The 14,570-nt window shown below is 39.4% G+C and overlaps 1 protein-coding gene across 7 annotated transcripts in view; it reads left to right on the top strand.

Moving 5' to 3' along the window:
• Positions 1-14,570, top strand: part of ADAM17 (ADAM metallopeptidase domain 17) — a 53,069-nt gene that overhangs the window by 20,165 nt on the left and 18,334 nt on the right. For 5 of the 7 annotated variants that reach the window (XM_082743660.1, XM_082743658.1, XM_082743659.1 and 2 more), the window contains exons 5-10: positions 5,687-5,855; positions 7,165-7,298; positions 9,104-9,193; positions 11,588-11,701; positions 13,244-13,388; positions 13,496-13,584. In XM_082743660.1, coding sequence (XP_082599786.1) covers positions 7,206-7,298; positions 9,104-9,193; positions 11,588-11,701; positions 13,244-13,388; positions 13,496-13,584 — 531 coding nt within the window. In that variant the 5' untranslated portion in view covers positions 5,687-5,855; positions 7,165-7,205. Of the gene's footprint in view, positions 1-5,686; positions 5,856-7,144; positions 7,299-9,103; positions 9,194-11,582; positions 11,702-13,243; positions 13,389-13,495; positions 13,585-14,570 lie in introns of those variants that run through there. The other 2 variants (XM_082743663.1, XM_082743664.1) reach the window with 2 other exon arrangements.

Genomic DNA, 14,570 nt, shown 5'->3' with positions numbered 1-14,570 from the left:
ACCAAATTAGCTATTTTGTACAGGCTGTATAACCCTGTGTCCTACACTAAGCCAGAAAACAAAATGTTGCCACAGATTTGTGGATTGAAGCTTCTGTTTCTAGGAAGATGCGAATACTCTGGGTGGTCGTGACTCTGAACCAGCAGCTATGGGGAAACAGTAATTACGGTTGGTCAGATTGAAAGTTTAATGTGGGGGCGCCTGGGTGGCTCAGTGGGTTAAGCCACTGCCTTCGGCTCAGGTCATGATCTCAGGGTCCTGGGATCGAGTCCCGCATCAGGCTCTCTGCTCAGCAGGGAGCCTGCTTCTTCCTCTCTCTCTCTCTGCCTGCCTCTCTGCCTACTTGTGATCTCTCTCTGTCAAATAAATAAAATCTTTATAAAAAAAAAAAAAAGAAAGAAAGTTTAATGTGTATCTGAGTGCTGATTGGGTTAGGACCACATGCTGGTGCTATAAATGCTGTAAATTTTTTTTTTAAGATTTTATTTTTTGACAGAGCACAAGCAGGGGGAGGGGCAGAGGGTGAGGGAGAAGCAGGCTCCCTGCCGAGCAGGGAGCCACATGCGGGGCTTGATTCCAGAACCGTGAGATCATGACCTGAGCCAAAGGCAGATGCTTAACAATGGAGCCACCCAGTGTCCCAATACTATAAATTTTAATAACATCTAGTTTGCATGGCTGCTAGTCATTTGTCCATCCTTGTGAAAGAGAAGTCTGTCTCTGGCCTTGCCGTCTATTTTGGTCTGCTAGTATGTAGACCATCTAATGTCAGTGTTATGGGGAGCCTAGCTTACCAGAAAGAGTCAGAAAATTAGCACAAATTAAATGAGCATTTACTTCAAAATAGGCGAATTAGTTAAGTCTTAAATTTACTTATTCTTTTAGTTAGTCCATTTTTAAAATGTACCTGTATTTTAAAAAGTGCTCCCAGAAATTTTCAGAAAATATATCTGAAATCTTACTGAGAGATGGAACTACTGTTATCATTTTGATGAGTATCCTTCTAAACTTTTTTCTGTACATGTATGCACACTTAGGTGTTTGTACTTTTTCCTATAACATTAGGACCATACAGTATGTACAGTTTGTTGTCATGCAGTTTTTTAAAAAGATTATTTATTTGAGGGGGGAGGAGAGAGAGAGAGAGTGAGCACCAGCAAGGGGGTGGGGCAGGGAGAGAGGGTGAAGGACGATCCTCTCTGAACAGGGAGCCCGACACAGGACTTGATCCCAGGAGTACACGGTCATGACCTCAGCAGAAGGCAGCTGTTTAAGCAACTGAGCCACCCAGACACCCCTGTTGTCACATTTTTTCTAAATTTTTTTTAAAAATTCAGTTTAGTTAACATATACTATCATGCGTTTTTTAAAAATTTAAGTATAATTGTGAACATTTTTTCGTATTAATAAATGAAGATCCAAATTAGGGTCGTTAAAAATATTTTATTTATTTATGTGACAGCAGACAAGCTGGCAGAACAGCAAGCAGAGGGAGAGGGAGAAGCAGGCTCCCCGCTGAGCAAGGAGCCCTAGGTGAGCCAGGACCTTGAGATCATGACCTGAGCCAAAGGCAGATGAGTCACCCAGGAGCCACTAAAGTTTTTAATAAATGCTGCCTGTTGGTTCCTTGAAACATGGTACTGTTTATTCAACCAGTCTCCCATTGATGTTCATTTTTTTGTTTGTTTGTTTCTAATTTTTTGAAATAAAAAATGCTACAGAGGCTCCTGGGTGACTCATCGGCTAAGTGCCCGCCGTTGGTTCAGGTCATGATCCGGGAGTCCTGGGATTGGGCCCAGTGTCAGGCTCCTGAGCCTGCTTCTCCCTCTCCCCCTGCCACTCTCCCTGCTTGTGCGCACGCATGTGTACGTGTTCTCTCTGTCAAATAAATAGTATGTTAAAGTGCTCTAGCAAACAGCTTGGGCACGCCTTTCGGTGCATGTATTTAGGTAGGACAGTCTTGGTGATCGGAAATCCTGTGGGTTTGGGGAGGACACCGTGTCGGCTGAGCCAGGGTTCCATATTAGCCGCTCTCACAGCTAGGCAGCTGCAGAGCTTTGTTCCGTCCCCTCACCGAGGTGGATGTGGGTCGGGTCATCCTTCTCCAGCTTGTAGCTCTGATGTCTGGACACATCCTTCAAGGTTGCCACAGATTGGAAGTGAAGCTAGAGAATCCTGCAGGGGCTTTTAAGGGCCAGACCTGGAATTGGCTACATCACTTCCACCCAGGTGGGACTGGAACTCTTGTCTCTGACTTGCCTACAAAGCAGCCTGGGAAATATCCTCTTGTCTTGTGCTCAGAAAGAAAACAGTGTAGGGAATGCTCAGCATTGTTTCTGCCACTGTGCCTGTGTCTGCTTATTTCCTTAGAAGAATCTATTCCTTTTTAATTCAAAATGTGTACATGTAGGATCCAAGTTAAATTTACTCAGATTCCTCACTTTTCCAAATAATTTCTTGGGGAGAATTAGCAATTCTGTTTCCATCCATATCTCCTTGTCTCACTAAATAAAAAAAAAAAAATGGATATAATTAATATTTTATTGTGTGATGTTTACTTAAAAGTAAACTCAGCAGATTTATTGAAGGACTTCTACATGAGATTAATAATCTTTTAATAGAAAAAGTGGTTTACTACAATGGCAGTTTTCATATCCTTTATTATATAATTCTTACCTGCACTTAGCCTGATACAAAAATGATAAAATCTTAGACATCAGAGTCAACAGGAAAATGTATATATCTTATTTTTAATATTTCACTATTAAAAATTTTAAGCCTTTACTGATTTTATCACCAAAGTTTGCTATTTATATAAATAAGCCTAGGTTAAACTTTAATCATAAGATTATTTTCTCATTTTCTCTATTTCAACTTGCTTTGAAAATGTTCAGATTTACAGAAGAATTATAGAATACCCTATAACCCTTCATTAACTAATAATGTAATACCATGTTTGCTTTATTGTCCACCCCCACCACCAATCCTTTGAAAATAAGTTATAGACATCAGGACACTTCACCCCTGAATGCTTTAGTGTGCATCTCCTAACGGTAAGGATATTCTTCTACATGGCCACAAAAACAATAACATACTTAAGTAAACAAACATAATCTAAAAATGCATGGTCAGAACATCTAGTCATCCTCAAAATCTCCTTCATAGTTATTTCCCCCGCAGTTTAGGGTCCAAGAGGTTCTTGCCTCTTACTTAGTTATTCATCAGATGACTTTTTCTGGCAAATTGTTAATAGTGGTGAAAATAGGATTTGCTTTTATTAGCAGTAATGGTAGCTACTCTTATCTTGAAATCTTAGTAAGTAACTGCATTCATTATTTTACGTTATCTTCAAGATAGGTGTATTAGTACTTTACCCAGTGAGAAAAGTTATCTTCAGGTAAGTTACTTGTTGAAGATACACAGTAGTGGTATGGTTGAGGTTTAAACCTGGGTATCCCTGATCCCAAATCCTGAAGTTTTTTTCTGTGTCATACTGACTATATCAGGAAACTTAATATGAATTTAGAAATGTTCGTCCAAAAAAACCATTTTTGTCTTTTACTATTTGTAGGCCAGACGAAGGTCCCTACAGCCAAGGTGTTGGTTAGGTAACTTTCTGAGGTTTCTGCTAGCTCTGCCGCTCATTGTTTCTTAAATCTACCTCATGTGGATTATGAAAGAAGATCCACACACATACCTTTGACCTTTGAACAACATGGATTTGAACTATAGGGGTCCACTTTATATACAGATTTTTTTCAGTAAATGTATTGAAAGATTTGTGGAGATTTGCAACAATTTGAAAAAACTTGCAGATGAACCATGTAGCCTAGAAATAATGAAAAAATTAAGTTAGGTATTATTGTAAGAATATATTGTATAATACATCTAATGTACAAAATATGTAAATTGACTGTGTTGTTGGTAAGGCTGTGGTTAACAGTAGGATGTTAGTATTGTTTTGGAGACATCAGAGTTACATATGATGGATTTTCAGCTGCATGGGGGGGGGGCGTGTCAGTTCCCCTCACCCTGGGCATTGTGGAAGAGTCAACTATATTTAACAGCTTTATTGAGATAAAATTCACATACTATACAGTTCACTCACTGAAAGTATGAAATTCATTGACTTTTAGTATATTCTAGAGTTACGGAAGTCATCACCACCATCCATTTTAGAACACTGTTCTCACCCGCAGAAGCAGTACTGGACCCTTTAGCAGCCCACCGCTCTTTGCGCCCACATCTCCAGCCCTAGGACCACTGATCATGGTCTCTTCAGATTCGCTTGGTCATTCACAGAAATGGAATGGCACTATGCGGTCTTTTTTATCACTGGCTTCTTCCAATGCTTCTAAGGTCCATCCACGTTGTAGCCTGTGCCAGTGCCTCATTTCTTTTTCCTGCCGAACACTGGTTTGCTTTGTGGTGACGCCGCGTTGTGCTTACTCATCAGTTGGACGTTTGCGCTGTTTCCCTTTTTGACTGTTAAGAAGAATGCTGCTGTGAATGTTCTCGAGCAGGTTTCTGTGTGAGCATGCGTTTTCAGTTCTCTTGGGGTTATACCAGGAGTGGAATTCCTGGGTCATATGGTAACTCTATTTTTAACCTTTTTTTTTTTTAAACCTTTTTGAGGAACTGCCAGACTGTTTTCCATGCTGGCTGCACTGCACATTCTCACCATTTTACATTCCCTAGAGTGTGAGGCTTCTGACTTCTCCACATCCTCACCAAAACCTGCCATTACTTGTCTTTGACTCCAGCCATCCTGGTGGATGTGAAGTCACATCCTTGTGGTTTAGATTTTCATCTCCATGATGGATATGGAGGGAGATTGCATATATCCATGTATATATAAAATACAGGGGTGTTTGTATGTGTGTGTACCTATGATGTCTTTTTTGTACTTTCCTCACAAGCTCCCTGGTTGGATGAGACCATCATCCTCATAGGAACTTGGTTCTTGACTTGGTTATCCTTTCAAATATGTTATTTCTGATTTACTATGACCTTGCAACAGGGGAAGTGAAGATTTTTTTAAGTGCTTTCCCTGAAAGAGGTACGTTTTAGGCACATTGCTGCAAGTTTTCAGTCTTCTCTCCTGTTTATAAAACCTGTATGGCAAGAAGATACTAAGGAAACCAGAATGAGAAGTGTACAGGGACAGAAGGCTCATCTCCCGTTTGTTGCTATAGGTCGTCACCTGGAGTGCGGTTGGTGTGCAGCAGGTGTTACATAAATGTTTTTGAGTGAATGGAAAAGGTCATGTATTTCTTTTTCTGGATCTTTTAAAAGATTTCCTAATTTGTACAAAATAATGCTTTTTTTGTATACAGATATAATCAAAGGGTGAGTAACCCATGTATTTATTTATCAGCATAGAATCTAAGAGAAATTGAAATGATTTATTTATTTTTAAGATTTTATTTGAGACAGAGTGTAAGAGAAGTGTGGGGGTCAGGGGAAGCGGGATCCCTGGATGCTGGGATCATGACCTGACCTGAAGCAGATGCTTAACTGGCTGAGCCACCCAGGGGCTCCTGAAATGATTTATTTTTGATAAAATGACGAGTTAGTTTACTTAACTTGGAAATGAGTGTTATTTAAAAGCAAAGGATGTTGTAAGAATTGAGTATTTAGGAATTCTTATATTTTGCATCTCAATTATGTATGTTTTCTGTTTTAGCCACTCTGGAGACTAATTAATGATACTAAAGACAAAAGAATTTTAGTTTATAAATCTGAAGATATTAAGAATGTTTCACGTCTACAGTCTCCAAAAGTATGTGGTTATATAAAAGCGGATAATGAAGAGTTGCTTCCAAAAGGGCTGGTAGACAGAGAGCCACCTGACGGTAAGACTTAAAAATATATATCAAATAAGAAACAAACATTATGGCTGTCTTCAGTAGGGGTGGTTGTTAATTGATGCATAATTACAGTATTTGACTTGAAAATAGAGTATTCAGAAATTTCTTTAATTATTTTGCCTATAATGTAAGAACTGAAAGATACTAGAAAATAATGGTAACAGTAAAGATTGGAAAAAGTCTACAGAAAAAGGAAATTGAATAATCTGAGGGAAATTTTCTTTTTTGGTAAATAGATATTAAAGAAGGATTGATAATATATAGTGCTTAAGTGGGTGAGGAGAGGAGGGAAAAATATTTTTCTTGGGTATTTAGAAATGACAAAATAATACTGTTGGAAGACAGTCTTTAGGTTAAGTTTTTAAGAAATTAGTTGGTTCAAGGAGAGGTCTGTACTATTTAGAAAGAGGTTTTCAGTCTTGGGACAGATCGCTCTATATATTTGTATAAATATATGTTTTTAAGATTTTTTTTATTTTTAAGATTTTATGTATGTATTTGAGAGAGAGAGAGAAAGCGTGTGCACATGTGTGCACGCATGTGTTGGGGGAGGGGGAAAGGGAGGGAGAGGGACAAGCAGACTTTCCGTAATGCGGGGCTCCATCACAGGACTCTGAGATCATGACCTGAGCGGAGGTCAGACGATTAACTGACTGAGCCACCCAGACACTCCCAGGATTTATTTTTAAAGTAATCTCCACACCCAGTGTCAAGCTTGAACTCACAACCCTGAGATCAAGAGTCACCTACTCTACCAACTCTGCCAGTCCAGTATCCCAGGGCCATTAAAAAACTAACCATCTGGGAGAAGTACTCTACTCTCCTGATTTTTGAAGACTTAGAAAATATGACTGACATTTTTGTATATAAATAAATTCTCAGTTGAATATTTGATAAGAAAAAGGACCTGTTACCATAAACTAATTTTAATGTCTGATTATCTTGATAGTTTTATCCCTTTGCATAAATTATAAACTTCTAGAAGAAAAGGACTGTTTCATAGTCCAACAATAAATTAGATGATTGTTTTACTTTAAGTACTTTTTAAGTTTCCTTATTTTAAAAATTAAGGAGGCCCTTTTCCTTGGTTTTGAATTCTATGATTTTAAAACCTCCTATTACTTTTTACTTTTCTGTCTTCTTCCATATGGTTTTTTGGTTGAAGATAATTTTTAAGGATACTAAGCTCAAATAATGTTTGTTTCAAAAATGTGCTAGATTTAAAGTGTTACTATAAAAAAAACTCCTTGTTTTGGTGAATTTTGATTTAATAGTGCATACAAATTCATATTAGAGCTTGTTCATCGAGTGAAGAGAAGAGCCGAGCCCAATCCCATGAAGAACACATGTAAATTGTTGGTGGTAGCAGATCATCGCTTTTACAGATACATGGGCAGAGGGGAAGAGAGTACAACCACGAATTACTTAGTAAGTATCAGATATTGGATCAGGTCACTGGACACAAAATCGAGGTAGGTAGGCATATTCCATTTAAGAGAAGACTTCTGTGTTGTGAAATGTAATGAAATGAGATCTGTTTCAGTTGCTCTGTTATTTTCTAAGATAACAGAGAGCTCTCTGAGGTCTTACACTACTCAGTAGAGAGTCTAGTTTCCAATTTTTGAAAATCCACTTTACCTTTGAACTAGTGTTTTCTGCACATTAGAATTTTCATGCGTATTAAGGTTTAACATTTTTTATTGAAGTGAACTCTTCGAAAACATCACTGCTGTAGTAATGGCCATGACACATGGATGGATGTATGCTCCAGAGCGAAAAAAAGTATTAGTCTGGACTTGTGTGTGTTCTCTGCTTATAAGTATATTTCAGAGAAGATGGTCAGTTTGGTGTTTATTGTATAAAATAGCTAATTGTTGGAATATAACTTCGTGAGTAGATGGGACTCTTATGGTCATAACTAACTGTAGGGCAAAGATTCAAAGGAAGGGCTACAGAAGTACTGACGCTGGGTGTTTGTGCCTTTGCTATTATAATTTGAAAAACCAGGGAATCCCATTTCATTGACATTTTTTGTTAGTATGATCTCATTCGTCATTATATCTTTGTACTGACAAAATGTTGCTGTTGAAGGAATAAAAGAGAATGCAGCTATTCATGAACCAAGAGCACAGGCCCCCAAAGACGTCTTTCTCATGGCCTTGCTTTTTCCATTCCCTGTGTTTTATTCATACTCTCCCTCACCCTGCTTTCCCTCCCCTTCCAATGTCAAGTGAAAGAATTTCTTATGAGGGTAGTAGGAGTAGTGTGTGAAATCACTGTTCTTGTTCCTAAGTAGGAGAGATTCTTTCTTGAAAATGTTCCTTTCTTAATGCGGGTTTTGTATTAAGGGGTCTTAATTTACTTTTTTGTTCATTACCCCACAAATATGAATATAACAAGAGGCCTAGTCTTAAAAATTGCATTTCTTAGTTTTACACTTAGTATAAGTAAAGAACAGTTTTTAGATCACTGATATGCTTCACAGTTGCTAGAACAAGCCTCATGCAGTGAGTTTGTGAACAGTGGACTGGTCCGTTCGAGGAAAAGATGGGTAATGAGCATTTTGTTTTTATGTAGTTGGGGTCACCCTTGTTCCTCCTCCATCAGTATCCTGTCTACCTTACCTCCCATCTGAAAGCAGAGGACGGAAGGAAGGGGGACCAGTGGAAGCTCACTCTCTCCTTCTCTCTGCCCGGGCCTTGGTGCTGGACTTTGCCCAGTGAGGGCTGGGGGTAGGTTGAGCAGCATCTGTCCGTGCCCTTCCCCTCTTTCTGAGGAAGGCATCTGAGGCTCTTGCCGAGAGATGGAGTGGCATTGGACTGCTTCTTAGAAGGGCAAATTTAAACAAAAACAAAAACCAAAAAAAAAAAAGAAGGGCAAATTTTAGGTACACCGGTTGACTTTTAAATTTCATTTTTATAGTTGAATGGCAGTTTTTTAGAAGCTGTTATTGATATTTTGGTTCATATGCAATTGATATCCTAAAACTTGAAACAAACTATCCTGTTTCTTGATTCTGGTAATAATACTCTAAGCTCGAGGCGAGGAATAATTCTTTGTTTAGTGTCATCAGTGATGAAGAATACCATCTTAATGCTAGTTTTGTGAATCAGTGGAAACTTTTTACAGTGGTGTTTTCTCTAAACTGACCATTTTAATCCCTGCAGAATTTATTTCATGTTGCAGAGCGGTAAACATACACGTCTTTCTCTCATTTTCTGTTCTAAACGCAGATAGAACTCATTGACCGAGTGGATGACATCTATCGGAACACTTCATGGGACAACGCGGGTTTTAAAGGTTATGGAATACAGATTGAGCAGGTATTTACCAATGGATGTGGCTGTGGCTGTATAACTCCGCTGAGTGATGCGATGCAAATATGTGTCACTTGTATTCAGAACCCAAAAACTGATCTTCAACTCTAATCTTAAAAATTTTCAAATGCCAGTGATTTTCATCTGATTTGTATAGTGTTTTTGAATTATTTACAGATTGTGACGTTTTTTGTTCTTAGGCTCATTGAGGCAGGAAGGCTTTTTAGGCTGCTTTGATCTCTTCTTTTTTTTTTTTTTTTTTAAGATTATTTATTTATTTATTTGACACAGAGAGAGAACAAGTAGGCAGAGAGGCAGGCAGAGAGAGAGAGAGAGGGAAGCAGGCTCCCTGTTGAGCAGAGAGCCTGATGCAGGGCTGGATCCCAGGACACTGAGACCATGGTCCGAGCCAAAGGCAGATGCCCAACCCACTGAGCCATCCAGGTGCCCCTGCTGTGATCTCTTCTTTCTCTGAAGTTATGTTTTTATCCCCCTTCACTGTTTTACTTTTTTGATTATGCTTTATGTCTTCAGTTAGAATGTTGGCACATATTGTTGAATCCTTAGAAATTTACTCAGAAATACTGTGTGGGGGCACCTGGGTGGCTCAGTGGTTTAAAGCCTCTGCCTTCGGCTTGGGTCATGATCCCAGGGTTCTGGGATCGAGCCCCATATCGGGCTCTCTGCTTGGGGAGCCTGCTTCCTCCTCTCTCTCTGCCTGCCTCTCTGCCTACCTGTGATCTCTGTCTGTCAAATAAATAAATAAAATCTTAGGAAAAAAAAAAAAAAGAAAGAAATACTGTGTGAACATTTGAAAGGAATTTATGCATATAGAACCAGTAGATCTCTTTTCCTCAGAATTTTCTGGTTTCTTCTAATCTGTGAATAGAACATATCCATTGATGGTGTATTGATGTCATTTTAATTATATCTCATAGTAAACATTGTTTGAAAATTATAAGACTAATTAAAAAAAATTCTGAAGTTGGGTATTGCTTTGGACAGATATTTAATATACAAATTATTATCTCTTGTTTTTTCCAGGTTCTTTGTGCTAAATTAACCATGTTCTTAAAGGTTTTATAGTATAGAACTTAGAGGTTAAGAAACAAAATTTTTGAAATCATGCATATTATATAAATGTTAAACTTTTATAGTACTTGTATAAAACTAAGAGAATTATTTTTCCCTTTTCCATTCTCTTTTACTGTTTTGCATTTTCTTTTAAGTTATTATTTGACTAGGTAATATATACACATGGTACAAAAGCCAGTGAAAAGTAAGTCTCTTCAACCTCTACTCTTGTCAAACCAGTCCCTTTTCCCAGAGACATCCATGTCACAATCTCCTAAGTACCATCCCGGAGAGATTTGGTGCATGTGTAGCATGTGGATGTGTATGTGTATATTTGACACATGGTGATGTGCTCTACTCTTTGCACCTTGCTTTTTCATTTTGTGTATATGTTGATGGTTGTTCCATTGTGGTACATAGAAAGCTGCCTCACTTGTCTAAAACAGCAGCATCATGTTCAGATTTTAGGAGACCAATAAATAAAACTCCGTTTTGCCGTAAGAAGTTGGAGCTACTTGGAAGAATGGTGCAGTGTAGATTTGAAATGCCAGCTTTGTAATAATGATCATAGGTGGATGGGGGGGGTGTGATTTAGATGTGCAGTCACGCTGGGGTTCCATCTGTTTCATCCCAGAATTGGTCTTGACCACCCGCCACCAAAGCTGCAAAGCCCTCCCCTGTGAGCATGCCACGTGGTGGCCGAGCGGACCAGATTACACCCCCCCAGGCAGGCACATCCAGAAGAGAGGCCAGAAATGGCTAAGCAGAGCATGGCTTTGTTCTTTTCCTTAAACACACTCACTGGTTGATACGTTTCATCTCCTTTGGAGGAAAGCCCATTTGTTCCTTTTTGTATTAAAGCAGGATTAACATGAATTTTTACTGTATGTCCAAGGAAAAGCCCCTGTTCTTTATCATCTTTTATTTCTGTGGGGTGCAGTGACAGACATCTAGATCTTTGTCTCTGAATCATTGACTGTGGTTGGAGTAAATATTTTAGGCTTAGGAACCCAGGTTCTCATTTTATCAAACTAAATGTAGAAGAAATAAGAGTTTAGGAATACATTTATAAATTGATCAGTAATATAATAATAAGTAATAAGCCATTGACATACATGTTTACCATATATCATACCAAGCATATTATATACTCAGTTTTTTTTTAATGAATATTAGAGCTGAAGAATTTTATGGAATTGTAGTTTTAAAACATTTTTTCTAGAATGGTGGATGATCTTATTTTGCATAGCTAAAACAGTGCAGTATTGTTTCAGTCTTTTGACTTTTTTCTGAAGTGTTCTAAGTATATTGTCTCTTTAAGTATAGATCCGCATTCTCAAGTCTCCACAAGAGGTGAAACCCGGTGAAAGGCACTATAACATGGCAAAAAGTTACCCAAATGAAGAAAAGGATGCTTGGGATGTGAAGATGTTGCTAGAGGTAGGTGGTGGAGTCCCGGATGTGGTGCTGCTGATAGCACGCTTGGTGGTTTCTCTAGCACATGGGGCATATCTGCATCAATGAAGGGGCGCGCTGAGAAAGGTCACTGAGAGCCAGGAGCAGTGCATCCCAGTAACCCAGCGGTGACTCTTTAGCGGGGCTGACAGCAAGACAGGCCAAAAGGTTGTCAAAATGAAAAATGCTAGAAGGCGGTTCTTCTTGACCTTAATATCTTCAAGAATCCAGTTGAAGTATCGAGACTTTAGAAAATGTATACTCAATATAAATATTTTTTGCACACCATTCTGTTCAGGTTTCTTTGAAACTTATCAGTAGATCTGCTAGGTCAGTAATTGTCAAACGGTATGAAGATGAATCAGTATTAATATAACTTGAAGATGTGAAAGTTTTCTACAGGATTTAAAAATCTTCATGACTATATTCTAGTTAGAAATCTGAAGATAGCCTAAACATTCTGTGCCTTATGAGTCTTGCCTTGATGGGTATGATCGATCCTTTTTGCCACATATTTCAGGGTCTTGAGTTTGTGTATGCAATTGCTTTGTCGTAGAATTGCCTTCCGGGAAGTGATAGTGATCTTCTGATATGTTCGTGCGTGTGTTGGTTTCCTCTGGCTGCTCTAACATGTTACCGCAGATTTGCAGCTCATAACAATGCGACTTACCCAAGTTGTTCCTGTGGGTTAGTCCACGTACAGTGTGGCTTATGTCTCACAAGGCAGAAATTAAGTCTTCAGAGCTTAGAGTTAAAGGATATTGCCAGCTCTTCATCCAGGTCGAGATGCGCAGGGTGCTGCCTGTGTTACCTACTCTCCATGTCTTCTGGGCTGTGACCCGCTGCCCGGCCAGGTCACTTCTCAAGAGACTCGGCCAGGGGAGCGGTCCGTCAGGACTGCTGGTAACGAAATGCTGTACACTGGCAGCTTAAACAACGGAAATTTATTTCTCACGGTTCTGGAGGTTGGAAAACCAGAGCAAACTTAAAATGAACAAAAACCCTGGGCACCTGGCTGGCTCCGTCAGAGGAGCACACGAGTCTTGATCTTAGGGTTGTGATATCGAGCCCCATGTTGGGTGTAGAGATTACTGAAAATAAAAAAAATAAATAAAATAAAAAACAAAAAACAAAACCACGTACAAAACCAGTGGAGTCCTTGAAATACTTCAGGGGGTTCTGTTTGGTATTCGGTGCTGACATCCCGTGGACAGAATATCCAGGCTCTGAGACTTACGGAATTGGAATGTCTCCAGGGCTGGGCTGCACGGCTTCACACCAGCCCTCTTGGTTTTGAGCTGCTCGAAAAAGCCCCCAAGTTTTTCCCTGTCCTGTCCCCCACCCCAACTAGATGGTACTCCTCTTCTTTCCTGTATCGGTGGGTGCAAATTGTACGCAAGCGTTGTGCCGTGGGTGTGTGTTCTGATGGAGAGCTGCAGTCAGTCACACGGCAGTGTTCTCCAGGGTCTGGTTGAAACATGTGTGATGTAATTGTTAATCTAATTAAGAATACTTTTTTTCTTAAAGCAATTTAGTTTTGATATAGCCGAAGAAGCATCTAAGGTCTGCCTTGCACATCTTTTCACCTACCAAGATTTTGATATGGGAACCCTTGGGTTGGCTTATGTCGGTTCTCCCAGAGCCAACAGCCACGGAGGTGTTTGCCCAAAGGGTAAGTTTTCTGTTCGTTGTGCGATGTGTGAGAACGGCAGGCTGATTAGATTATATTGTTATCCTGTGTTCAATAAGCAATTCGTCTCCGTCTCCTTTGTCCTCTAGCGTATTATAGTCCAATTGGAAAGAAGAATATCTATTTGAATAGTGGCTTGACCAGCACAAAAAATTATGGTAAAACCATCCTTACAAAGGTATGTTCTCTTATTTTTTAAAAGGATAGATTTTGAGTTTGTTTTAGTAGAACCTTAGCTGTATATATTTATGTAGGTATCTTTTTAAAAAGTGGTATATACTTCTGTTCGCTTCTGCTTAAAAAAACACATGTGTTTTGGTGGGAAATGTGAAAATAAAAAATATAAAGAAAAAGATAAAAAGCTACCTGTGAGATTTCTTTGGAGACTGGTCAGGGTCCTTGTTTTTCGTGACGTCACCCCTCCTGGAGCCCTTCGTCCTGTGCTTTCTCTGGGCTGCACAGTTCCCAGTCCTGCAGTGTCGCTGTCGTTAAAAGACTTCCCAGACTCTCTCGTTTCCGGACCTCATGTTCTTTCTTTTTCTTATCTTAAGATATTTATTTATTTGAGAGATTGAGAGGGAGATAGCACGAAGATGGAGTGGGGGGAGTGGAGAGGAGGGTCAGAGGGAGAAGCAGACTCCCCACCAAGCAGGGAGCCTGACGCGGGGCTTGATGCTGGGACTCTTGGACCATGACGTGGGCTGAAGGCAGATGCTTCACTGACTGAGCCACCCACGAGCCCCTGCTCATGCTCTTTTTTGATTTATACCGTCGTTTTGGTATAGCATATCTTCCAGGAGTTTCCTAAGAAAAGGATACATGAGAGGCAAATTGAGATTTTTACATATCTGAAATGTCTTTACCCTACACTTAAATTTGATTGATAATTAAATTTTTTCAGCATTTGCAGGCATTGCTCCATTATTGTCTTCTAGTGTTTTGTGTTACCCTTAGAATCTGAAATCACTCTGTTTTCTCATCCTTTGTATGTAACCTGATTTTCCTTTAGAAAATTTTAGGATCTTGTTTTTGCCCAGATACATCCATTAGGAATGTGTTAGGCACATTCCAGCAAATTCATAAACTGAAAATCCAACAGTGACTTCTAAGAGGTGTATTTGCTTCAGTCAACCACAGGGTCATGGCAGCGTCCTGTGGATGCTG

This window comes from Mustela nivalis, assembly GCF_964662115.1.
Source record: "Mustela nivalis genome assembly, chromosome: 8".
Lineage (NCBI taxonomy): Eukaryota > Metazoa > Chordata > Mammalia > Carnivora > Mustelidae > Mustela > Mustela nivalis.
Note: the sequence above shows the minus strand (reverse complement) of the source record. Positions and strands in the feature narration are given on the sequence as shown.